The following is a 26,928-nucleotide window of genomic DNA, read 5'->3' on the forward strand; positions in this document are numbered from 1 at the left end:
CATTCATTAGGTACTATAATTCATGGATTTCAAGGGTTGATTGATCGATTGATTGATGTTTGTGCTATTTCATGGCGGTCAGTTTTTATTGGTGGAGGAAGCCGGATTGCCTGGAGAGAACCACTGACCTTCGGTAGGAAAACTGACAATCCTAGTCAATTAAGATTGGAGTCGAGTGCACCTGCCCTGTGAATGATTAGAACTCATAACCTCAGTGTTGACAGGCTAGTGATACAGTAGTACGACTACTTAGACTACTCGACCACCGAGGCCCCTTTCAAGGGTTGACGTTAACCAGGAATTTAACAACAAAGTTTCAATTTAATTTCCATTTTAAATTTATTTTGATTCAATCTTTACCTGATATTTTTGAACTGGATTGAGTTGAACAGTAGCATAATACCAGAGATCTGGTTGATTTCCTTGTTGTACCCATACAATCTTGTCGTTGTAGTTCTGTTGTCTAAGGTAAACATTTAATTTGCCAATACTGACACCATGCATGTGATACCAGAAAGTCAGACATTCCTTTCCACTTAAGTTTGGAATAAACATTGGACTAACAAGGCGGGCTTTATCTCCTAATCGTCTTGGTGATGAAGCCTCAGTGTATATGTAATAACCTACGAATAAAATGATCAAGATTTAATTCACCTATGTGATACTTTTAAAGGTAAAGAGGAATTCAATAATTGATAAAAAGATTTTTCTTGAATTTGAAAAGACACCAAAGAGTGATTCTTAGTGATAGCATTCAGTATAAATAGTTAAATTTGCAAATGCCAGTTTTATAAATAACCAAATATAGCTTCATTCTTGGATTCCTCATTTTATGGACCGAGTTTTGGCATGTTTCATTTATATTCATGGTTACCAATTTTGATGGTTTGAGGATAAATAGCATTTTCTAGGATTTTGGATTTCATTGGTTTTACAAATTGTACATACAAACTATAGGAATTTTATACTTTGTTGAACTTTTAAAATTTGTGGTCTCTTTGTCCACATCAAATGAACAAAAATTGGTATTTCACGAATAATATAGAGAGACTAATATTTGACGAACAAATCAACACCAAAAACATAAGAATTGTTCTGCATGGACCATAAACTTTCACAGTGAAAACTAATAACTTACCATACTGGCTTTCTGTTGTGTGGTCATACAATGGGCCAGTACCAGTTGAACTGGTACCATTCCTATCTCTCTTCCAGTCAAACTGGTCTGCTGTCAATTCCTGTGTCCAATCACAGATATCTGCTTCAAAGTCACACAGTCCTGCAGTAAACACAATTTCATTAAATGTCAAAATCAAACAACATTGTATATAAAATGAATTTCATCTATAAATATGATAACACCTTGTATTATATACCAATGGCAGTATAAAATTAGGAGATGTGGTATGATTGCCAATGGGACAATTACCCACCAGAGACCGTATGTTGTGGATTTAAGCAAGCCCATTTTATATGCTTTAATTCTTAATAGTAAAGACATTTTTGTAACTTTCTTGTTTTAAAATATTACCATTCAAATTTGTAAAAAAAATATTGTTAACTGATATTCAAAGTTTTTACATCTCAATTTATCAAAACAAACAACTTTGAATAATGTAATTCAATAAAGCTTCTTTTGAAGTTTAATTACTTGTTGGTGGACACCTGTCTTGAACCATGCTGATATCATCCAGGGCTATGTCTCCTTGCCAACTAACACCCACAATACCCTCAAACAGGATCTGTAAAGTGTAAAAAAGGTTACTATAGTTAATTAGTAATCAACATGAAAATTAAGATATGTAAAGTAAAAATGGTTACTATTATTACAAAGTCATCCTGTGAATTTACATGCACAATATCAAAAATAAGATAAGTCAAGTAAAGATGCATATTGCAAAAAGTACTTTTTTCTGTTTTACTTAAAAAGAATTTGAAAAAAAACTTTTTCCAAAAGAATTGAAACAGGAATCATTGCTTCATATTTATTTTGCAGTTCTATATAACTGGATTTGGTGTAAAGAACTCTTAGTTGATTTAGTGTGTACTATTTAGCATACAAACCTTAAATGGCATTGGACTGGTAACCGTTCTGGTGGCTTTTCTCCATACATTTCCTTGTGTTTTAGATGTGGTCCAGATCATTGACTTGTTTCCATCAGAAGTTTGTTGGTAGACATTGAGTGTGTTGACATGGGAACCAAACATGTGATACCAGAATGTTAAACATACTGAGTTTGGTGCTGGTCGCTGTATACCAGTAGATAATACAGCTCTGTCACCACGATGTCTGGGTGAAGAGGTCTCGATATAGATATAATATCCTAAATACAAATGAAAAAAATATAGGCTTAAACCAAGAAATATCTTGAGTTTCTCTGAAAGGATATACAATTTATAAAGCCTAAAAATACAAATTATTGTTACTACACTAACAGTTGAACCATTTTTCTTATTTTTGCCTTTTTTAAATACCAAAAATATAATGGCCAACAAAGGGAATAATTTCTATTCCATGTAAACTTAACACATATACATGTCGTTGTGCAAAAAAAAATCAATGTACTTCTGACTATGACTTTTGGGACATTTTTTTTTCCAATACAAGGTAACAGGGATGCAATTAGATATATCCTTCTTTGCTTAAAAAACTTAAAAGAATAAAAAACTCCAAACATTTATATTATACCACATTCCATATAAATATTTGGAAAAAGTTGTAATACTGGTGTCTGATCCATTTGTCATTTTGATCATTAAATATGTTTAAACTATTCCATTGAAAGAAATGAAAGTAAACAATATTTAACTGTCCATTTCAGATTTCAACATTTATATGATTAACAACCACACATTTATTAGTTAGAATTTGTGCTTTATCCTAATGTTACCTGTTCCAGTTGTGTGATCTCTATCTGGACCAGTCCCTCTGGTTGGTGAAGCTTGATTAGTTCTTGTCCAATCAAAATCATCTTTTGTATCTTGGAAATATCCACAAAAATCTGATTCAAATGTACAGTTCATATCTACAAAACAATAATTTCAGCAGTTAATTTTTTGTATAGAATTACTTTCACATGATTTAATAAAAGACAATATAAAATGAATATCAATTAAATAGAGATGACTAAAAAATCTTAAGATCAATAACAATTTCTGGATAATGTCAATCAACAGGGACAGTCACAAGCACTGCTAAGGCTCCAGACGAAATCTAAATAGCTAAAAATATACCTATATTTGAAAGTATATAACTCATAAAACTAGCTAACCATTTTAACTGTTAAAGCACTAGTTCAAAATTAGGAACTATGTCAGTGGTCATCTTTTTTTCTTATTGTTTTTCATCCTTTTTAGAACTTAATATTGGTGAAATAATTAGGTAAATTCTCTAGAATTCATTTCCAACTTTTTCCGATTTAGAGTAAATAATATATAGAGCCTGATAATGGTGTCAATATTTGCCTATCCTTGAGGACTGTATGTTGACTTCTAGAGGTCTTTTATATATAGTTGTGTTGCTAGGTTACTGTCGTATTATCATTTACCTCCTTGTCCTCCTATCCATAAGAATTTTATATGCTTTTGAAGCATATATAAACCTTTTGTAAAAAAGACAAATCTGAAGTGTAAAATATGTTACATGATCTGTTATGTGTTTCATACTTTTATCTGTGTAAATCTGTGTAGGACTACAGTCTACAAAATTCACATCATCAATAGCTATATCTCCATTGGGTACATTAGACAAGGAACCAAATCCTTTGTTAGGGAAGGCCTGGAATCTTAGCTGTAACATAAAAATACAATTGTTTACATATAAAAATGACCTTTGTTTTTGTTTTCATTGAGAATGTTTATATTCAAATGCAGGGAAACAGTTAAAGTTAATACATCATGTCTTGTTATTTTTCACTTCCTCTATTAAGAAGCATTACGATGTATAATATCACATTATTTTTTATACTTACAAAATCATGTAAAATCTTACATGCAAAAATGTAGTGCTAATAATATGTTGCAATAGGTTTGAACTGGATACATTAATTATTTTAAAGTTGATTTAAAATTCGCATTCATACAAGTAGAGTGCATCAACAAAGGATTTACAGCCTCATTTTCAGACTCCTGAACTTTCACCCAAAAAACTAACCTTGTAACCTGCTGCCAGTTGACCAATGTCCGCTGAGGCATTCTTCCATCCACTGCCTTGGGAACCAGTCTTGTACCAGATCAGAGTTCTTTGTGTTGGTTTATTAGAGTTGACAACATACAGCTGAACATTGCCTGTATCATAATAGTATAAACATACAAAAATCTCATCTAATGTCATTCAAATTAATGTAAATTTATTTGTGTGCTTTATTTTTGTGATTGTTGAAATATGGACACCAACTGTGATTTCAGGAAATGCTGAATTCAAAAGTATCAAAAATTAAAATGCAAGTTTTTTTATTTTGCAAAACTTATCCAGTGGCAATTTTTGCAATAATAAAAAGGTCACAAAATTGCAGAATTATATATATATATTTATATATACGCCTGGTATTTCTTAATCATAAGAAATCCGATGGACAAGGTATAATTTACAGTTGTCACTACACATAGCAGACATACATATATATAAATTTACAGTGATTGTATGCTTCTAAAAATAGAATAGCATCCTGTAATTATACTGAAGAGATGAGTAGATTATCATTCCTGTACACTTAGAAATACTTTGTGTATTGCGTTTAAGATGTCCTTTTTTTAATTCCTACGAGAAGGTAACACCTCCCGAAACGAAAGCTGACTTTTATCAGCTATGGTTAGAGGAGGGGACAAGGCGTCTGGACAATGCTAGGTAGTGTTGTCGTAGAAGTATGAAGTGAAAAGTACAGAGCCAGCCCCCGGTCGGGGAGGAAGTAAAGAATCAGATCTACTCTGACATTGTTAGGTTGATTTTCTAGGCACTTTATATATATATATCCAACGCAATCATAGGTTTGAACGTTGTTTTCAATTTAGACTTGTATATATATATATTATTTTTCAGTTATATTTAGTTTGCAGAATAAATTTTCAAATTAATAATATTTCAAAGAGAAGCTTTGATTCTAAATGAACCAAAGTTCAAGTCTTTGGCCTGTTATATATCCAAAAAAGGTGGCAACTGACATCTTGTTAATATTTAAATTTGAATCTGAATGAAAACATTCCCTGAAAACAAGGCATGAGAAACTAAAAATATTTCTATTTTAAATTTTTATCCACAATAAAAATAAACTTATAAAATGTATAATCTTTAATTTGATTACCTGCCAAAGCCCCGTTCATATTGTACCAAAATGTGATACGACAACTTGCAGCAGTGGCTTGGAATACAGGTGTGTCCAGGTAGGCTCTGCTGAAAAAGGTCCCAGTAGATCCCTCCACCAACATGTAATGTCCTGTAAGTTCAACATTTCAAATAAATTATTATATAACTGACTTTATCTGAATTTGTTTGGTTGGAAATTCCTGTTCTTTTAAAATCTTTAAATAAATGTAAGGTTTTTCTTCTTCAGTTTTTCACAATAGGTTGTAAAATAAGAGATTTTGCTTAATCAGGTCCAAAAAAAGCTTAGCATACCATCTACAAAACTGACCTTGTGCATTATTTGTGGTGTGATCACTTGATGGACCTCCTGTTCCTGGAGAAGAACCTTGGAAGATATGCCAATTGTAACGTCCAGTACTGGAATCTTGCCAACCACATTGATTTTTCTCAAAAGTACATGATCCTGTGTAAAACATACTTTATTAAAGTGTATGAATTTTAATTTTTAAACATTTAACTTAAATTTTCAACAATATCTCTCTTACACATTGTGCAATTAAATTTATCAAAATATATTCAAAAATAAATTGAACTAGAATAAAATTTTGTTTTATTTAAAGAAAATTTATTCCAAACAATAATATCATCATAAATGATAGAAAGGGAAACAGTCCATAAACATGAGGAGACAACAATCTTCAATTACAATCCATATTCAAGAGGGGACAGCCATCTTCACTTGATCTCATCTGATTTAGTAAATTGTCATATAGGGTAATTTGCATTATTCGAAAGGGAGACAACTTACCACAGTTAGCCTCATCAGATTTGTCTGCACACTGGTATGTAAAATCACACAATTGGGAATTAGGTATACATTTCTGTCCACTGACACATCTAGTACTGTTAGCTCCACATGGATTAGGAGTGGTTGCTGGTCCTGGGGTGCCAGTTGGTATTGTACCTGCTAAAATGATAAAAAAATACAGTGAAATGAAAAGGTTTTGAAATAAAAGTTTCTTTTAAACTCTTAATACAAAATATTTTCATTGAAACTATTTGATATTATATGAAATCCACATATTATTTGTAAGAAATATAATTATATCAAATTATTAACTTTCAATAAAGTATTCTTTTGGTCCTTTTTGTTGCTTTCAGGCCAACTTTGTATTAGGTTTTAGATTTTCAAATATTCAGGACTCTAGCACCCCTAATAAACAATACTTGTACAATTTTTCATATGGTGCACTAAAAAAAAAATATTCCTTGACCATTTTTTCACAAACATTGACAGGAAGGATTACAAATTTGCACCTTCCATAAAACATCTCTTTCTCTATATTTACCTGAAACCAGCATACATCCATCAGAGAATGACAAATCATCAATAGCTATATCTCCTTTGTAACTACTTCCGACCACACCTTCTACTAACACCTGAAAAATGGTAAGAAATGAACATGAAGGAAATTATCGTCATACAAAAAAATAACTCTACAAAAGAAATACAGCTTTTTTGTTTATATAAAGAAACATACTGACAATCTGTGTACTAAAAAATAAGATTATTGGAAGAATTTCAGCACACTTACAGCTCTTATCATAATGCTAGCAAGTTAAAGGTTTGGTTGGCTTGCTTGCTTTGTTTGTATTAATGTTTGCTCAAGCATTGTAATTAAGATTGACATCTGAAAACAATATATAAAGGCAGAGTTAAACTTGTATACTTTATACTTAAATTTGATTGGACACTATCAAATAATCAAATTTACCTATATACAGGTTTAACTCTGCCTACTTATATTGTTGCAGATGCCAATCAGCAAGCAAGGCAAGCAAGACAACCAAACTCTTACTCTGCATGCATTAGGAAATTGACTGTAACTGCAGCTCCTCTCAAATAAATCACTTCAACATGTTAAGGTGATAAATAACAAAATAATAAGTGTAGAGTTGTAGTTTCATGAATCAAACATCAAATAAAATAATCTAATTTCAAAATTATCTGACCTGGAATGGATTGTTTTCAAGTAATTGTATATCTCTCCTCTCAAAGAAATCTCCAACATTTCCAGACTTGGTCCATATCTTTTTAAGTGGTCCTCCCACAGCTGTTCTGGTGTAGACATTCAGTGATCCAATACCACTTCCAAACATGTGGTAATATAGTCGGAACTGTAATTATAGACAATAATAATATACTTGAGACTGACTATTTAATAAAAGACAATTATGGCTAATATCAATTAATAATGACATTCGCAAGTAGAAAAATAACGCAAATATGAATCATCCCAAGTATGTAAAACTTGGATCTTTCCTTATTTTACTATATCAAGTAAATTTTACAATCCTGAAAATAAATCAAGTAGGCTAGAAAGGGCTAAACGTGAAATAAAATATCCATGAAAATATGTTACAGTATATAGATTCTACCACATCCCGATTGATTATGATATTTAATGATTACTATATCTATCCACTGGAGATGGTTACAATTTCAAAATTTAACTATGGATTGTTGATAAATTTTGTAGAATCTGTTTTTCTGATGATTTTAAGTAAAGTGCAATGTTCTGAACAGATATGCCGGAAAATTACAAATGACAAATTTAATGAACATGTGTTGTATCTAAATTTATCAAACTGGTAAGAACAGGTTTAAATGCATACGAAATTAATATGCAGTCACTTGAGTGCTTGGTTAACCATGAAATCATAATGATCTTTGTTGATTACCTATAATTAATGTTTGTTGAATTGTCTTTCAGCCAGTTTAGTTATGGAATAGGCATCCACTTACATCAATTATTGTTTCTTTTTTTTGACAACAGATAATAGTTTTTGATTCATTAAAAAAATTCACAATCTCCTATTTTTGTTTTTGTCTTTACACTCAATTAATATAGGTGTAACATGTCTAATCTAGCATTGGAGGTCAGTTTCCTATGTCTTATAGTTAACCATGCATCAGTTTTAATTCACATTTTCGGAATCTAACGTATTCTGGTTAATATTTCAAAAGTGTAAACCAAAACGTTGAGATTGATTAAAAATGTCCTAAACACAAAGGTAATTCAACCAACAACGTCAAGTTTTTTTTATCTTTTTGGGATACAAAAATTGAGATTACCCAGAGTCCTTTACGTTCAGGAACAGGAAATTGACAGCAGTCTATTTTTTAATTTCAACCCAAGTAAATAAAAACTTACTGTGCAGACTGAGTTTTGATTATTTGTATTGATAGCTATTGTTGGACTGACAATTCTTGCTACGTCACCGGGCTTCCTGGGTCTTGATGATTCTATAAACATGTAATATCCTAAGGAGAAAAAAAGAACTGTTTAGTAAATACAGAAAGACATGTTTAAATTATCCATAGTAACTAATTTCAATTTCATTGATACTCTTTACTTTAATATACATTTGTGAGTTATCTGTACAAAAACTCCTTCATTAAATATTAACTGTTATGCCTTCTTATCTAAATGATCTTACCATTAGCAGTCCCTTTAGTGTGATCTCTGGATGGTCCAGTACCACCGCTAGCTGTATGGTCAGTGGCCCTTATCCAATCAAACGTATCAGTTGTGTCCTGACTCCACCCACACAGACTGGTTTCAAAATCACATCTCCCAGGAAAGTTAGCTGAAGTATGAATATAAGAAACACTTAATTACATGCATTTAAATCTGAATAATTTTCAAAAGCAATCAGAAAAAAATTTGAATTCACTGAACTCTAGATGTCTTTGTGGGTTTTTTTGTTGGGTTGCTGTATCATTAAGTCTATATACTCTACATCTTGTTTTCATATATATAGAACTATTTCTTTACTTTCTTTCATAAAAATATATAACATGAATATAAATCAGATACACAACTTTACAGTAAAGTGGATAGAGAATGTGATATGAACACCACACTAGCCTGTACCTATGTAAGGGAGATAACTTATTCTTGTCACAAAAAATACACTGCACTGTCAAATCTTATTAAGGTAGATCATAAGTATATACTTTTTGAGATAGAATTTTCTTATACTTTGCCAAAAGAAAGATTTTACTATGCTTTTTTCAAAAATATAATAAAAAGTATGGGTCACGTGCTATTTTCCAAGCTATGAGTCATTGAAAATTGCCTAAATTTGGTTAGATTGTTCATGAAAAAACATATTTGTGTGCATAAAAAAAATTCTATGAGATAGAATTTTGAAATAAATTGTAAGAAGACAGGTTTTATAATATGTTTTAAAAAAATAAAAAGAAAAAATGGTGTCACCGAACTTGTTTTCTTGCTATAAGTAAAAATAAAAAATTTCCCTATCACTCCAGTATATATTTTTTACTAAAAGAGTTATCTCCCCTAAAATGGCATATTTGAAAAAAATGATTCAAAAAACACAAAATTTGATATTTGTTTAAATATTTTGAATAATACAATAAATCACCAAGTTTTCTTTATATAAATAAACAATCTAACCATAAAATTGCAAATCTGTCTCCAAATTTGCAGATTTGGGCAAATAACTAGACCAATTTTGTACTGAGATTGTACAATCCAAGATGGCGGTATACCATGAATCTACCTTAAGTTAACACAGGTGCTACAAAATAAATGTGGTCTAAGCCACTAAAATGACTGTAAAGAAAGGGAATTAATCTGTATTTATGAAGGGCAGATAACCTACCACAATTTCCTTCATCACTGTTGTCACCACAGTCATCAGTGAAGTCACACAGGGTATTTTTAGATACACAAGCTCCTCTGGTACACCTGAACTGACTGGACAGACAAGATTGCTGTACTGCAGGGAAGTTACAGTTCATCAGTTGTATGTCATCAAGAGCTATGTCTCCACGCACATTAAATGTTCTGCTTGCTCTATATGCTAACTATAAATATGAAAAAAAAATACTTGTAACCCTAAAATGACAAACTTTCCAAAATTAAATAAATTCAACATTGTAGCATGTGTAGTAAACTATTTCAGATACAGCATGATTACTAAATACAAAGTATAATATAAAATGTAATATGATAAATGTAAAAATAAGTTTGATTATAAGAATGGAATACCCATCATATCTTTTAAGGATAAATTAGACAGAACTATTTACTTACACTGAATGGTTGAGCTACTCTACCAATATCTACTATGCCCTGAATCCATTTGTTGCCTTGGTTTCTTGATTGCTTCCAAATCTCTGTGTACTTATTACCAACTTGAATCAAAACTCGCAGCGTTCCAATACCTAAATAATGATTATTACGTTTAAACTGTTCTTCAAAAATTCTTTCAAAATTAGAAAATTGTAAAAACTAAATTACATCTGCAAAATGACACATTATCTTATTTCTCAATATGAATATTTATTGAAAATGCAGAATATGAACACCTATACCATCCCAATTTTCCAAATAATAAAAAAGATTGCAAAAATTTAAGAATTTACAGTACTTGATTTCACTGTTCAACTACATTTACATGAAACTACAGTACTGTCAAAATGTAATCTTACTAACCTTATCTATACATATGGTACCAGAAGTTCAGCCGACAAGTAAAAACTACAATATTGTCAAAGTGTGACCTAACAAAGTTTAGCTAATAGGTAGAAACTACAGTACTGTCAAAATGTTATCTTACTAACCTTATCTATACATATGGTACCAGAAGTTCAGTGACAAGTAAAAACTACAATATTGTCAAAGTGTGACCTAACAAAGTTTAGCTGACAGGCAGAGACTGCATTTCTGTCTAAGTGTGACCTAACAAAGTTTAGCTGACAGGTATAGACTGCAGTACTGTCAAAGTGTGACCTAACAAAGTTTAGCTGACAGGCAATGACTGCAGAACTGTCAAAGTGTGACCTAACAAAGTTTAGCTGACAGGTAATGACTGCAGAACTGTCAAAGTGTGACCTGACAGGTAGAAACTACAGTACTGTCAAAATGTGACCATACTAACCTGATCCATACATATGGTACCAGAAATTGAGCTGACAGGTAGACCTTACTAACCTGATCCATACATATGGTACCAGAAATTGAGCTGACAGGTAGACCTTACTAACCTGATCCATACATATGGTACCAGAAATTGAGTTGACAGGTAGAGCTGCAAGCTTGTAACAGTGGTCCATCCAATTCTGCTGTACTTGTAAATGATCCTTGGTTGGCATCAACATAGATGTAGTGACCTAAGCAATGAAAATAAACTTAAACAGCATTTAAAAAAATCATCTTTTATTTACATGGATACTCTCATCATTCCTGTCAACCTATGAAAATGAAAATGCAGGTCATGACCTGCATTGAAGAATAAAATTTCAGGTCATAACACGTACAAACTTTTTTAAGCTGAATTTAAGTATTTAGGGGACATTTTTTTATATTTTAAAACAATCAGTATCCAAAACATGTTCCAATGGTTAAATATTAACTGAAAATAATTTAAAACTATTATTGTTGCAATGCACTTATAACTTTGATATATTGTTGTTTCATAAAATACTTTAACAATTCAAGCCAAGTTCACCAGTCTCAAGACACTCAGTCTTCATCTTTTTTTTTTAACTCAGTCTTTATCTACCTGTACAGTTTTATGCAATTTTTAAAGATTGGTTGATGTTAGAGTATAAAAAAAAGTTAAACATTTAAAGGAAGTAGAGATGAGAAAAATAATTTTCAACTATTTATTTTCTAATTGTACTGAGGTAGAAAAATAATGAAAAGTAATATAGGGGGAGGGTTGAGATCTCACAAAACATGTTTAACCCCGCCGCATTTTTGCGCCTGTCCCAAGTCAGGAGACTCTGGCCGTTGTTAGTCTAGTATGTTTTTTAATTTTAGTTCATTTATATGTTTTGGAGTTTAGTGTGACATCCATTTTCACTGAACTAACACACAATTTTATTTAGGGGCCAGCTGAGGTCCACCTCCGGGTGCGGGATTTTCTCGCTGCATTGAAGACCCATTGGTGGCCTTCGGATGTTGTCTGCTCTTTGGTCGGGTTGTTGTCTCTTTGACATATTCCCCATTTCCATTCTCAATTTTATTGTAATACATATTTGCATTCAATTTGTTTTAAGATTTAATCTTTTTTACAAAAATAAACATAAATTTAAGGAGTATGTTTTGAAAGGTGACAAAAAAGGGGAAGTAACTCAAATTTTTTGTGAAACAACTTTGAAATACACAAATTATTTACGACCTAAAGCTATGGTAATTGGTGTTAATTAACAGTGTGTTTTTCACCAAAGCTGTCAAGTGAAGCCATGCACTAAAATTGGTCACTTAATTTTTAATTTGAGTTTACACAGCTAGTTGAACTTCTTGTCCAGGAAGAATTACGTATTTGCCGGTATTTCAAAGGAAATTCACTTATGAAATCAGTCTGAAGGCTTAAGAATCCGGGTGAAAACGGGTCATTTTTGGAATTCTCAAGTTAATTAACGACCCATCGGGTATTCCGGGTGAACCCTCAGACTTGTGAAAATCTCTGGTCACACCCGCAGGATACGGGTCAGTTGACAGGTATGTCTCATCTTTAATTTTACACTGTTAACCTACAGAAACAATCAAAATATAGAAAATGTGGTTGGGAAAATGCTCTGAACTAATTACATTCAAAAATGCATAAAGAGTATTAGTCATATAACCAGGACAGTACTAACCTCTTGAATTCCCTATTGTGTGGTCAAATGCTGGTCCAGTATTGGCTGTGGCAGTTTGATTGCCTCCCCTAGACCAGGTAAAGGAACCAGTTCCAAGTGTAGCCCATGAACAGAAATCAGTCTCAAAATCGCATGCTCCTGTAATGTTCAGAAAACAAGGTTTTATTCAGAAGCATATATTTTCTTATTTTTCCATATATCTATTTTCAAGATTATCATTATAAGAATGCAAAACACTTCTTACCTGCATGTACTTTCCCTGTTGTAAATCTAGCATTAAGACTTTGAATTGCAAATTACATGAAACTTCACCTATAATTAAAAATATCACTACATAGCATATTTCTTAGTTATATAGTAATATCAAATATAAATAACTGTTAGAAACTTACCGCAATCACTCTCATCCATTGCATTAGGGCAATCATTTTTGAAATCACAAACTTTGTTCTTTGGTATTGTCGACCCTTTTCCATCTTGGCAATTGTAGGTTCCATTAGATGGTACTTCTGGTAACATAAAATAATTATATTCAAACATAATGCAGATAGCTAATATGCAAAAGCTTAAAAACAATCTTTATAGGTCTTCATTGGTCATCACTTCAAAACATTAAGATGTAAAATTTCTTTTCAAAATAGAGAAAATTTAAACTAGTCTATTTATTTCAATTCAGAAATTCCCTTTTATATGAACCTTTTGCACTCAGACTACTGAAACTATGTTTGAGCAGGCTGAAGACAATACTTTAAAAAATCCAATGTTTGATTTATCTTATAAATAAATGTAACAAAAAAAATACTTAAATTTTACATTTAAAACTTAAACAAGTAAATGAAACACAAACATAAATCTAAGTATGTCTACGATAAAAGGCGAAATAATATTTACCTGTACTACAACTGAAGGGGTCAAGGACAAAGTCATCTACAGCAATATCTCCTTTGTAACTACTGCCAACAGATCCTTCAACCAGTATCTATTAATAAATAATTTCATTTTGATTCTTTGGTTCATAAGAACTTTTATTTCTGATTACGTTTTTATACTTTTTTAATAGTATTTGCTTAAAAAAGGAATTGGAACTTTAGTCAACTAACGTCTCTAACATAAAAGTATAGTGTTTACTCTTACATAGATCTTTAAAGCAAACCAACACTTGCAAGAACTTAAAAACATAAACCTAATAATGGTTGAAAATATGCATTTTTGTGAATTTTGATTTTGTTGCAGCATTTTGGATAAATGAGACTTGAAATGCACTTTAGGTTTGTTGAGTTAAAAAATCTTTATAATTTTACAATGTTTTTTTGAACTTACACCCTAAATAAATACTGCCAATTTTAGAGACGAAATTTTGGTATGAATGGCAGTATAGCGGAATATATAATCTGTCATTGTGTAGCTCTACAACTAGTATGAATCATACATCAATTGAAACAGAAATACAATGTATGTCTTTAATCAAAAACTGAAAAGACTGAAAATTCTTTATACTAAAACAAGCCATATGTGTCAAAGTATTATCAGTTCTGTAATAACAGGTTTTGCTGTACATTAACTCACAGAGAAATCTTGATAAGCTGTTTTTATTGGTACAATTGCCTGCTGCCAACTTGCTCCTTGGTTTCCAGCTATTGATTTCAGTACTGTTTTGGTCCCATCACTGTACATGTAAGACACATTGAGTGCCCCTATACCAACACCATTCATATTGTACCAGTATTTAAAGCAGTACTCTGCATTAGGAATATTCTGTGATTGGAGAATTGCATTATCACCTTGTTTTCTAGGTCGACTGGCTTCGATAAACAGATAGTTTCCTACAATAATCATTATATATAATTATTATGAATATCAGAAAAGTCTACTGGTTTCAATGTACAGAGTCCTATAAAGTCAAACAATTTATTTATCATTGTCATGTGTATAATGGTTTCAATGTACAGATAGTGTCCTATAAAATTACAAAACTTAATCTTTGTTGTAATGATTGAAGTTATGAGCAGATAAAGTACTACCAAATGAATAACATATTCTATTACTGTCTGGTCTCAAAGTACAGATTTTTTCTCGAATACACCATAAATACAAAATGGCTTGCTTATGTTTAAGGGTCTTATAGCTAAGTATTAAGTATTAATATGTCATATCTTAATCAAAATCTTTTAAAAAAAATTAAATTGTAATGAACTGGTTTCATTCCATACCTGCATTATTTCCCAGTGTGTGATCTCCAGGAGGACCAGTACCAACAGAGGGTGTACTTCCTCTCCTTCTAATCCAATCAAATTTGTCATCTTGTCTTTGTACCCAGCCACATAAATCTTTCTCAAAGTTACATGTTCCTGTTCCAGCACAAGCACCATCTGTCATTTTAATGTCATCTATAGCTAAATCCCCTTTGTAACCACCTCCTCTAATTCCTTCGAAAACAATCTATAAAAAATAAACCATTTTTATTTTTAGCATCAAACTAACTAGCCACTCAATCAACTATTAACTGTGATATAGCAGACTTGCGCTGAGGCAGCTAACATCAATCATGGCCGTGGATATCAAACAACTAGCTAGCTACTCACTCATGTAGTCTTAAATTTATAGATGAAAGAAGTAATCTAGTTTAAACATTTGATATTATCCTTGAAAAGTATAATAAAGAGGAAATAAATCCTTGAAGTATTTAAAATATTACTACTAATTTGTAGAAATCTGTTTCACCTTGTAGTTAGATTGAGACTGGATTGTTGTCTGTCCTATTTTCCATTTATTTCCTTTGTTGCCCTGGAGTGTTATAAGTGGGCTAGCTAGTCTGTTATATGTACTGACATACACATTCAGGGTACCTATATCACTACCATACATGTGGTACCAGAATGTCAAACATTTGTTGTTGGTTGGTGGCAGCTGTGGAGTTGACAGTCTGGCTTTGTCACCTTGTACTCTTGGAGCAGAGGATTCAATGTACATGTAATGTCCTGAAAATAAACATTTCTTTTAAGCAAAAACATCTCTCAGAAATGAACAATTTAATTCCTGAATGATGATGTTGAATTTTTTTAAATTCTTTTTTAAAAAACAAAATGATGCAAAAAAAAAATATTATTTAGTACAGCCATTTACTTTTTCATATAACTGATCATTTTATTATTTTAAGCAATTTTTTCATATATAAAAAACAATACATAGTTGTTTAGAGAACCATTGTTTTAAATATGATTTTAGTTTTACATCACAGTATATATTGGTATATGGTAAAAGAAACAAGAAAGATTAGCAAGGAGCAACTTTGAAACATAAGAACTTTAATCAATACATAAGGACAGCCTAACAGGTAACAATCTTTAGAGAGTTTCTGTTTTTTGTCAGGGCATTTTGTGGACTTCATCTGAGTTGGTCAACTGAACATGACAAATTTTGTTTTTTATTTGAAACTCCTACCCTGTGATGTTCCATACGTATGGTCAGATGGTGGTCCAGTGCCACTAGAAGATGTGCCACTATTTCCTCTAGACCAATCAAAATTGTCATCAATGGCTTGTTGATATCCACAGATGCTTGATGTTTCAAAGTCACACACAGCTGAAAATGATATACAAAACATTTGAATATATGTGAACTTTGATTGCATTGTATCATTCTATATCCAGTTTTAATGGAAGGAAGCTTAATGAATATCAGGATTATTATCCAATATCTAAAATATACATTTTACCTTGATTTTATTTTTTGCATTTATGCTACTTAGATTGACAAGTGATTTTTTTTTTATTCCCTTCAATATGATCTAAGATATTTATTCCTCTTGACATCAACAACTTTCACGGTTCAAAATTATTTGTTTCATTGTTTCCATCGTAATTATGAATTTGAAAGTCTTCCATAACAGCTGACATCTCATGCATCCTATTTTCAATAAAGCACCTATCACTATTAACTCCTAACGCAGCATTTTTTGTTTTGGCAAATATATTTATACAAAATTTAACAAAAATATGATCTTCTGTCTGCTTGACTTACATGCAGCAGTCTGACATGGTCCATTCAAAATATAGATATCATCTAGAGCTATGTCGCCTTGGTAACTGGTTCCTGTGGCTCCTTCAAATATCACTTTGTCTCCAGTGTTAGCAATAACATCCACTTTACCATTGATCCACTTGTTTCCTTTGTTACCTGTTTGCTGCCACATAAGAGTTCTCCTTCTTCCCTGTTGAGCATACAATGTGAGCTTATTGATATGAGCTCCATACATATGGTACCAGAATGACACACATACAGTTGCAGTGGTGGATATTCCAGGACTGATTATCCTGGCTGTCTTGTTACTATTGTTACTGGCCTCAATATAGATGTAATAACCTACAAGGAATAGAAAAACATACATTGAAGATCATTATTAAACTGAATTAAAATAAAAATCTTTGTGGTGTACCGACATATTCAAACTAATTTCTGATGGATCCTGTACAGAGAACGGATACTGAATTCTAGATTGACAGCTGAAAAAACTCAAATATTGAAGAATTGTCTCTAAAGATTTAACAACACCAATGTCTATATGTATGCCTTTCTTGTTAAGATTTAGACTTCAGTATCAATGGTTAAAAATACTGTTTCCAACCGATGAATTTTATTTCTCCTTTGATCACCTTTATTTTTATTTGTGTAATTAAATCCATGGACTGCCTCAAATACTATCTTTTAACTGTCCAATAGACGTCAGGACACTCTGTCCCTTCAGCCATACTTGTCCTTTGTTACCAGAGTCAGCAAATCATCCAAAACTATTTAGATTTTCATGAAAATGTGACAATCATATCTACATATGATGGAAGTTACTATAAATTTTCATTCATATTACACCTACTGAGTTGAAAAAAATTGATATCACAAAAAATGCTCAAGGAGGAGCACACAGACAGATTGACAACTTAAACCAAAATGGCTCCAACATCAGGCCATTATTATAACTGGATGTTTGATTTTCAAAAAACAAAATGACCTTTAATTCCTATTAAAATAGCTTGGATGGCAGTTATAGTCAACATGTCTTCAAACTATCAGATACTATGATTTACCATTAGTATTTAGTGTAGTATGATCAAAACTAGGTCCAGTGCCCACACTTGATGTTCCTCGGTTTTTCCTAATCCAGTTCAGAGTGTCTGTGGTATCCTGTACATATCCACACAATCCACTTTCAAATGTACAGAACTGGAGAGAAGCTGCAAAATAATATCAGTAATTAGAAAGGCCAATCTAAAACTGACAAATTAAGTATATAAACTATCTTAACCTCTGGTTAAAGATTTGGTAATGTAACTACATTAACTATCCTAACCTCTGGTTAAAGAGTTGGTAATGTAACTATATAAACTATCATAACCTCTGGTTAAAGAGTTGGTAACGTAACTATATAAACTATCCTAACCTCTGGTTAAAGAGTTGGTAATGTAACTATATAAACTATCATAACCTCTGGTTAAAGAGTTGGTAATGTAACTATATAAACTATCCTAACCTCTAGTTAAAGAGTTGGTAATGTAACTATATAAACTATCATAACCCCTGGTTAAAGAGTTGGTAATGTACCTATATTAACTATCCTAAGCTCTGGTTAAAGATTTGGTAATGTACCTTTCAAGTTGTGCATTATCTTACCTGTCAACATTGTAACTTTTGGACAACTATAAACAAGCAGTGTATAAGAAATCAGTAATATACTTGCAGATATATGGTGATTTAAAATAAAATACATTTCCCACATATTCCATGCGATCATTTATTAAGCAGTATACATTCAATACACTACTTTTATCATTTATCTATATCACTAGTTTTACATGTTTTATGATTGATGTTAGAATATCTTTGACTGTTGCTTGTCTTTGATCCTTTATTTCATTTATTTTGGTAATGATCCCAGCAGTAGTCTAGAGTCTGACTCCACTAATACAGTAACAATATGTCTTACCTTGAGTAGGTGTAACCGTTGGTTGAGTGACCCCAGCAGCAGTGTGAAGAGTCTGACTCCACTTATACAATATATCTTATCTTGAGTAGGTGTAACCATTGGTTGAGTGACCCCAGCAGTAGTGTGTAGAGTCTGACTCCACTTATACAATATATCTTACCTTGAGTAGGTGTAACCGTTGGTTGGGTGACCCCAGCAGTAGTCTGTAGAGTCTGACTCCACTTATACAACATATCTTACCTTGAGTATGTTTCACCGTTGGTTGAGTGACCCCAGCAGTAGTCTGTAGAGTCTGACTCCACTTATACAATATGTCTTACTTTGAGTTGGTGTAACTGTTGGTTGAGTGACCCCAGCAGTAGTCTGTAGAGTCTGACTCCACTTATACAATATATCTTACCTTGAGTAGGTGTAACTGTTGGTTGAGTGACCCCAGCAGTAGTCTGTAGAGTCTGACTCCACTTATACAATATATCTTACCTTGAGTAGGTGTAACTGTTGGTTGAGTGACCCCAGCAGTAGTCTGTAGAGTCTGACTCCACTTATACAATATATCTTACCTTGAGTAGGTGTAACCATTGGTTGAGTGACCCCAGCAGTAGTCTGTAGAGTCTGACTCCACTTATACAATATATCTTACCTTGAGTTGGTGTAACTGTTGGATGAGTGACCCCAGCAGTAGTCTGTAGAGTCTGACTCCACTTATACAATAGAGTCTGACTCCACTTATACAATATATCTTACCTTGAGTAGGTGTAACTGTTGGTTGAGTGACCCCCGCAGTAGTCTGTAGAGTCTGACTCCACTTATACAATATATCTTACCTTGAGTAGGTGTAACCGTTGGTTGAGTGACCCCAGCAGTAGTCTGTAGAGTCTGACTCCACTTATACAATATATCTTACCTTGAGTAGGTGTAACCATTGGTTGAGTGACCCCAGCAGTAGTCTGTAGAGTCTGACTCCACTTATACAATATATCTTACCTTGAGTTGGTGTAACTGTTGGTTGAGTGACCCCAGCAGTAGTCTGTAGAGTCTGACTCCACTTATACAATAGAGTCTGACTCCACTTATACAATATATCTTACCTTGAGTAGGTGTAACTGTTGGTTGAGTGACCCCCGCAGTAGTCTGTAGAGTCTGACTCCACTTATACAATATATCTTACCTTGAGTAGGTGTAACCGTTGGTTGAGTGACCCCAGCAGTAGTCTGTAGAGTCTGACTCCACTTATACAATATATCTTACCTTGAGTAGGTGTAACCGTTGGTTGAGTGACCCCAGCAGTAGTCTGTAGAGTCTGACTCCACTTATACAATATATCTTACCTTGAGTAGGTGTAACCGTTGGTTGAGTGACCCCAGCAGTAGTCTGTAGAGTCTGACTCCACTTATACAATATATCTTACCTTGAGTAGGTGTAACCGTTGGTTGAGTGACCCCAGCAGTAGTCTGTAGAGTCTGACTCCACTCATACAATATATCTTATCTGAGTAGGTGTAACCGTTGGTTGAGTGACCCCAGTAGTAGTCTGTAGAGTCTGACTCCACTTATACAATATATCTTACCTTGAGTAGGTGTAACCGTTGGTTGAGTGACCCCAGCAGTAGTCTGTAGAGTCTGACTCCACTTATACAATATATCTTACCTTGAGTAGGTGTAACCGTTGGTTGAGTGACCCCAGCAGTAGTCTGTAGAGTCTGACTCCACTTATACAATATATCTTACCTTGAGTAGGTGTAACCGTTGGTTGAGTGACCCCAGCAGTAGTCTGTAGAGTCTGACTCCACTTATACAATATATCTCACCTTGAGTAGGTGTAACCGTTGGTTGAGTGACCCCAGCAGTAGTCTGTAGAGTCTGACTCCACTTATACAATATATCTTACCTTGAGTAGGTGTAACCGTTGGTTGAGTGACCCCAGCAGTAGTCTGTAGAGAACATATGCCAGCATTGATACTGATATCATCCAGGGCTATATCTCCTTTGTAATTAGATCCACGGACTGCCTCAAATACTATCTTAAACTGTCCAATAGATGTAAGGTCACTCTGTCCCTTCAGCCATACTTGTCCTTTGTTACCAGAATCAGTAAACAGAGTTTTATTTGATGTAGTGGTGGTTTGTATCACATTCAAAGATCCAATGCCTAAAATAATCAATTGTAAAAAGGTTTGAATAATGATAATCTATAGCAGTATTATCATGAGTGTTCATATACAGCATTCAATCTTTAACTGTATTCAGACCTGGAACATATCTACAGGATAACAAAACTAAGTACTCTACAAACAAGCTGTATTTCACCAAATTTAAAAAAAAATAATAATAATTCAGAATGGCATACACACGAGAAGATTTAAAACTTACCATATTGTATAGACACCTATTTATTGTTGGAGACTATGTTGAACTCTAGAGGTCATTAGGTTATTTTCTTTGTTGGGTTGCTATCTAATTAACATGTAGTTGAAGTTAAGCATTCTTTCCCCTTTCACCTTAATTCTTAATAATGAGACAAACCATTTGACTTTGGTGAGCATCTGACTAATAGCAAACATGCTAATCAATACATATATATGCAGAGTTAATTCTCGCTTAATGATTTGATATGTTTCTATTTATTACACTATGATTCCAACAATTAAAAATTGCACATTATAACCAAAATCAGTAATTGGTTGTATACTCTTTTCTTTTAACAATTTTTTAGCCATAAATCGGATAATTAATATATTCTAGCAAACAAAGCAAGCTTATCAAAATTCCTGGGATGACACTTGAGTAAAACAATGTAATTCTGACCCAAACCATTCCAATTAAGCCATCTAAATTTCAATGTCTATATAACTGCTGTCTGTGTAACAATTTAAACAGATTTAATCAGTTGAATTAAAATATGTAAACATATTTGTGATAATATTTAATAAAATCTAACCTGATCCATACATGTTGTACCAGAATGTCAGACAAGCACCTGTTGTTGGTTGTAATGATTCACTAACAAGCCAAGCCTTGTCACCAACGTTTTGAGGAGTACTACTTTCTATAAACACATAATGTCCTACAAAAGACAACATTTAGATATTATTGATTTCAGGTGATAAAAATAAATAAATTTCAAATAACTATAAAACCATTTATGACTGCAACAATAGATATTTGCCTATAAAGTGCAAGTACACATAAATCCTATCATCTACAATATTAAAAAAAACAACAAGTAGATTACAGTACTAAAGTAACACATAACAAATCATAAGCCTTGTGTCTTTGATGAATGTTTACCTTTGGCAGAATTTATTGTGTGGTCATTATTAGGTCCAGTGTAATATGATGGGGATTTTCCAGATCCCATATCCCAGTCAAACTGGTCTCCTTGCTGAACATTTGAATATCCACAGAAACCAGTTTCAAAGTCACATGTTCCAGGTTGAGCACATGGACCAGCAGTAATAGAGACATCATCAGCAGCAATGTCACTGGAGTAACTGGATCCTCTAACACCCTCAAGTACAACCTAAAAAATAAATTAAAACAAAATTCTTTATGCAGATCAAATATTGCCAAAACATATCCATTTACTTGCTTATCTAAAGATTAGCCTTAAATTTGAACAGCAATAGCAAGGTAATGACAAAATATTCCTTCATCTAGCAAATGACCTTTCCTTTACTGCAAATAACCTTTACTTTACAGCATACTGGACATAAAGAAAACAGCAATCAATCCATCAGTCCTTTACTGCAAACATTTGTTGGTAATTTAGTGTCCCTTAATGTTTCATTTATATGTTGTCTCACATACAGATCCAACAAGTAATGTCTATTTCAATTGAATTTTATAATTTCATAACTTATTATATTGGTATCTTGTTACAGTACAGTCCGATGTACAGGTTGGCTTTAACTTTAAGACATACAAGAAATGCCTGTCTTAAGCCAACCATCTATAGTCTAGGAGTAACACTTGTTCACATCTTTAATGTCTTCATTGTGAATATCCCTTCTTATAGATTTATTTTGGTAAAATGTTGCAAAAGTAACAAAAATAATTGATCACTTCAAATTTAGACATTTCCAAAGAATAGAAAAAAAAAACATTCTTCTTCAGTATAAAATCTATAATAGTTAACAAGCTATTCAAAAATTGTATTATGTTCTTAGAGACAAGATGGACCATTAAACTCAATCATATGAAACATTACATAATACAAAAATTTAAAATCTTACCTGGAAACTACCAGCAGTTTTTAGTGTCACCTCGCCATAGTTCCATTTGTTCCCTTGGTTACCTGATCTTGACCATATTGGAGTACCAAGGTTGCCACTTGTGTCAGCAGCGTAGATATTGAATGTTCCCATAGTTCTTCCGTTCATATTGTAGTAGAATTTCAGACATTCTCCACTAGTCTGTGGGTATACTGGACTAAGTAACCTTGCTTTATCATTTGGTCGTCTGGGATTGGAGGCCTCAGTATATATGTAGTACCCTACAAACATAAAATGATTTTAAATTATGGTGCAAGAACTTTACTTCCTAGTAAAAGTTAATAAAAAAGCACTTCAAATGCAGAAAATTTACTATAAACAGGATAACTAATTATAGCAGAGGGATTAATTCCATATTTCTATTAAGATTTTTGAAATATACTGATTGTAAATTTGTTAACTTTGCATGGCTGTATATTTATTTATTTATAAACAATATTATATTTTATAAAGAAACAGAACCTAGATAATCGAAATAAAATGTTCAAATATTGAAACTGTAAAAAATATCTAGCAACATGATAAGAAGTGGCAATAATCTTTCTGTAATAGTTAAACTAGCACAACTGAATAAATCAAATATCTTCTGAAAAGGTCCCCCAACAAATTGTATAGTCATCATGTAGTGCTGTTTCTGTAGCACTGATGTAATTAAAATGTCTCTTCAAAACAAAACCTTTCCATGTAAAAGACTAACCTGCTCCTGAACCAGTGGTATGATCAGCATATGGTCCAGTTCCTGCTGTACCTGTTGTATTAGCATGTCTCATCCAATCAAAGTCATCCGTTTTGTCCTGTGTCCAGCCACAGAATCCATTCTCAAAATTACAGGAAGCTGAAATTTCAAAGTAATCATAATTTTAACATTTTTTTCTTTTTCTTTCCACAGATAAGTTATTTATTCTACCATAATCTTAAATTCATTATAAGGTATCTGGACTTGGTGATTTTTGTATTAGAAGCTGGAAGAGGTTTTCGTAAAGATCTTTGAAAATGTACTAAATGTCTGATTAGACGAAATATTAAGCAAACTCAGAATTTCATGCTTACAATGTTTTACAATACATTTGAAATGACAGAAATTGTCAAGGGTTTAAAAATTAGATGTTTTACAAATGACCATGTGAAATTTAGTCAAGTCAGATGAGACAACAGTTGGTTCTCAAATAGAAACTTATGAATGTTTAAATTAAACTTGAGTTGGAAAGAGAGAGTGGCTGGGTGAAAATAAATTCAGTACATACTTCCAGGACTCTGATTAACCAATGAAGAGTTCACACAAGGGACACTATCCATGTTAACATCATCTATAGCCATATCTCCTGCCCAACCTGCTCCAACCATTCCTTGAATCATAATCTGAGCAAAAAGAAAGTAAACAGTCATTGTTTATACCAGTATGTAACTATTTTAATCACTTTGTGTGCAGATCATTTTCATTTATAACACTTTATGTTGTAAACATAAGGTTCTTCATTTTTGTCACATTGCAATTTGACATAAATTTTATGTATCAGTTCTTCCATAGCTATAGGTAGAAATGACCCTATTGCCATGTATACACATCTTTGCGTACTACTGTTGATCTTCTTTTATCATGATTCATTAGAGTTACAATTCAAATGTTTTGATCAACAATGTATGATAATTGATAACTACCCTATGTAATGATAAATTATTCAAATAGAAAGACAGATGTTAAAGGCATTATTTACGAGGATTGTGAACTGTGAACATAGTTATTCATCACATATACCTTAAATGGCAAAAATTAATGCAATAAACACTTAATTTATGAAGTATATCTTATCAAACCAATTTTCATTCACTGAAATAGATCTGCATTCTATTCAAATTTATACGAATAAACATCTACTCCCACAATTATACTACACTGACCTGATAATCTGTATTACTTGTAAAAGTAAAACTAGCTTGTTGCCATTTGTTTCCTTGTGTTCCAGTTTTCGTCCATCTTTGAACATTTCTTCCTTGTGATTGTGTATACACACTAAGACGACCAATTTGTGGACCATACATATGATACCAGAAAACAAAACAGTTACCGGCAGCCAGTGTTGGGGCATTGACCTGTGAAACAAGGACAGCCCTGCTCCGTAGTCTCTGACCTGATGCTTCAATGTACATGTAGTAACCTGAAACATGTCACAAAAAAGTTGGTCACTGAAAAACATCATTAAGAAATATCCTCTATCACATGTAAGGATGAAACTTTTCATTTTGTGCATACATCCTCTAGTTTAAAAAAAAAAATATTCAAATTCAGAAACTTTGCGAAATTACATTTCAAATTCAGATCACTTTATTTGTATACAGAAGTTGCTAATATCACAACTGATAGGAATTAAAAACCCAAACTATGCATGTGTTAACCAACCTTCTTTCAAGAGGTCAATTATGTTACATATTTATTAAGAAATATTAGGTTTAGACATAATTTTTTAGATGCTACTGGGGTTAATCTAAAGTGAAATCATATGAAACAATCTTTTTGACCAGAGCAATGGTAATACTATTTCAAATAATTATTTAAATAACTGTAGAAAAATCAAACTGACTTGATGCAAGAAGATTGGTAATGGCATGTATGATTTGTGGTGTAAAATGCATATATGAATAATAAGTAGCATTTAACCGAAACAACCCTCCATGGTATAATTTCCTATCTATTAATTCATCCTCACTTAATCAAGAAATCACATACCTGTTCCACTATGATCTCCTATAGGTCCAGTTCCACTACTTGGGGTTCCTCCATTACTTCTGGTCCAGTTAAATTGGTCTGCAACACTTTGGGTCCAGCTGCATGTATTAGTGTCAAAATCACAGAATGGACTTCCAGCACCTGAAATATCAAGGTTGTTAAAAGTTGAAATGATTTCATGCAAAATTAGGTGACTGCTGACTGCATTAGACAGGTGACTGTTGAAAAGAGTTAAATAATATAGAGAAAATGTTTGGGAGGGTCTGAAAGTGACCATTTGAGATAGGTGACCGCTGAAACGAGGTGACCGCTGAAACGAGGTGACCATTAAGGCAGGTATGACTGCATAAATCATTTCAGTTACAAAGTGTTTTTTTTTTACCCACATACTGAAACTTCTATCTCATTCCTTTTTATCTGTTTAGCCATACAAAACTTTGCTTTTTCTTTTAGTCTTTTAATGTCTTGTGACCTTGAAAATTGAAAAGAAAGGCAATCAATATCAAAGGGACATTCAAACACACAAGTCAAAAATAAACTGACAACTCCATGGCAAAAAAAAGACAAGAATACTAACATCAGAATTATGTTAATAACACATAACTACTAGATATAAATTTGGAAATCTATACTTTGTATATAATAGGTTAATCCTAATATTTCATAGGAATGTTCCCTCATTTTATGCAAATGGAATTAAAATTGTCTCTGAAATAATATCTTGGTCCCTTTCATTACAACCTGAGAGTATATTTTAAAAATCATCTTAATTAATTTACAAAGACCATACCATATGAAGAAACATCAGCATCAGAAGGTAATGTCTGACAGCTTCCATCATTCAGGGCAAGGTCATCAATAGCTATGTCACCTTTGTAACTCTTTCCTCTAACTCCTTCAATCAATATCTATAAAAAAAGATGGAAATATCTAAGGTACTATTCATGGATACATTAACAAAACATCAGAATTT

The 26,928-nt window shown here is 32.5% G+C and overlaps 1 protein-coding gene across 1 annotated transcript in view; it reads right to left on the bottom strand.

Annotated features, from left to right (window-relative positions):
- Positions 1-26,928, bottom strand: part of LOC127706610 (MAM and LDL-receptor class A domain-containing protein 2-like) — a 158,052-nt gene that overhangs the window by 38,169 nt on the left and 92,955 nt on the right. The window contains exons 101-136 of the mRNA XM_052211265.1: positions 26,746-26,863; positions 25,956-26,096; positions 25,130-25,386; positions 24,494-24,589; positions 24,426-24,447; positions 23,928-24,065; positions 23,192-23,451; positions 22,248-22,479; positions 21,898-22,023; positions 20,848-21,108; positions 18,065-18,211; positions 17,004-17,345; positions 16,425-16,565; positions 15,705-15,961; positions 15,194-15,422; positions 14,550-14,806; positions 13,875-13,962; positions 13,376-13,492; positions 12,984-13,121; positions 11,382-11,507; positions 10,429-10,559; positions 9,995-10,199; positions 8,804-8,953; positions 8,518-8,627; positions 7,316-7,480; positions 6,652-6,742; positions 6,111-6,269; positions 5,631-5,765; positions 5,301-5,432; positions 4,154-4,287; positions 3,667-3,790; positions 2,892-3,026; positions 2,065-2,324; positions 1,652-1,742; positions 1,139-1,279; positions 361-623 (exon numbers count right to left, since the gene is read on the bottom strand). Coding sequence (XP_052067225.1) covers positions 361-623; positions 1,139-1,279; positions 1,652-1,742; positions 2,065-2,324; positions 2,892-3,026; positions 3,667-3,790; positions 4,154-4,287; positions 5,301-5,432; positions 5,631-5,765; positions 6,111-6,269; positions 6,652-6,742; positions 7,316-7,480; positions 8,518-8,627; positions 8,804-8,953; positions 9,995-10,199; positions 10,429-10,559; positions 11,382-11,507; positions 12,984-13,121; positions 13,376-13,492; positions 13,875-13,962; positions 14,550-14,806; positions 15,194-15,422; positions 15,705-15,961; positions 16,425-16,565; positions 17,004-17,345; positions 18,065-18,211; positions 20,848-21,108; positions 21,898-22,023; positions 22,248-22,479; positions 23,192-23,451; positions 23,928-24,065; positions 24,426-24,447; positions 24,494-24,589; positions 25,130-25,386; positions 25,956-26,096; positions 26,746-26,863 — 5,919 coding nt within the window. The remainder of the gene's footprint in view (positions 1-360; positions 624-1,138; positions 1,280-1,651; positions 1,743-2,064; positions 2,325-2,891; positions 3,027-3,666; positions 3,791-4,153; positions 4,288-5,300; positions 5,433-5,630; positions 5,766-6,110; positions 6,270-6,651; positions 6,743-7,315; positions 7,481-8,517; positions 8,628-8,803; positions 8,954-9,994; positions 10,200-10,428; positions 10,560-11,381; positions 11,508-12,983; positions 13,122-13,375; positions 13,493-13,874; positions 13,963-14,549; positions 14,807-15,193; positions 15,423-15,704; positions 15,962-16,424; positions 16,566-17,003; positions 17,346-18,064; positions 18,212-20,847; positions 21,109-21,897; positions 22,024-22,247; positions 22,480-23,191; positions 23,452-23,927; positions 24,066-24,425; positions 24,448-24,493; positions 24,590-25,129; positions 25,387-25,955; positions 26,097-26,745; positions 26,864-26,928) is intronic.

Source organism: Mytilus californianus, unplaced genomic scaffold, assembly GCF_021869535.1.
Source record: "Mytilus californianus isolate M0D057914Y unplaced genomic scaffold, xbMytCali1.0.p SCAF_6, whole genome shotgun sequence".
NCBI classification, from domain to species: Eukaryota; Metazoa; Mollusca; class Bivalvia; order Mytilida; family Mytilidae; genus Mytilus; species Mytilus californianus.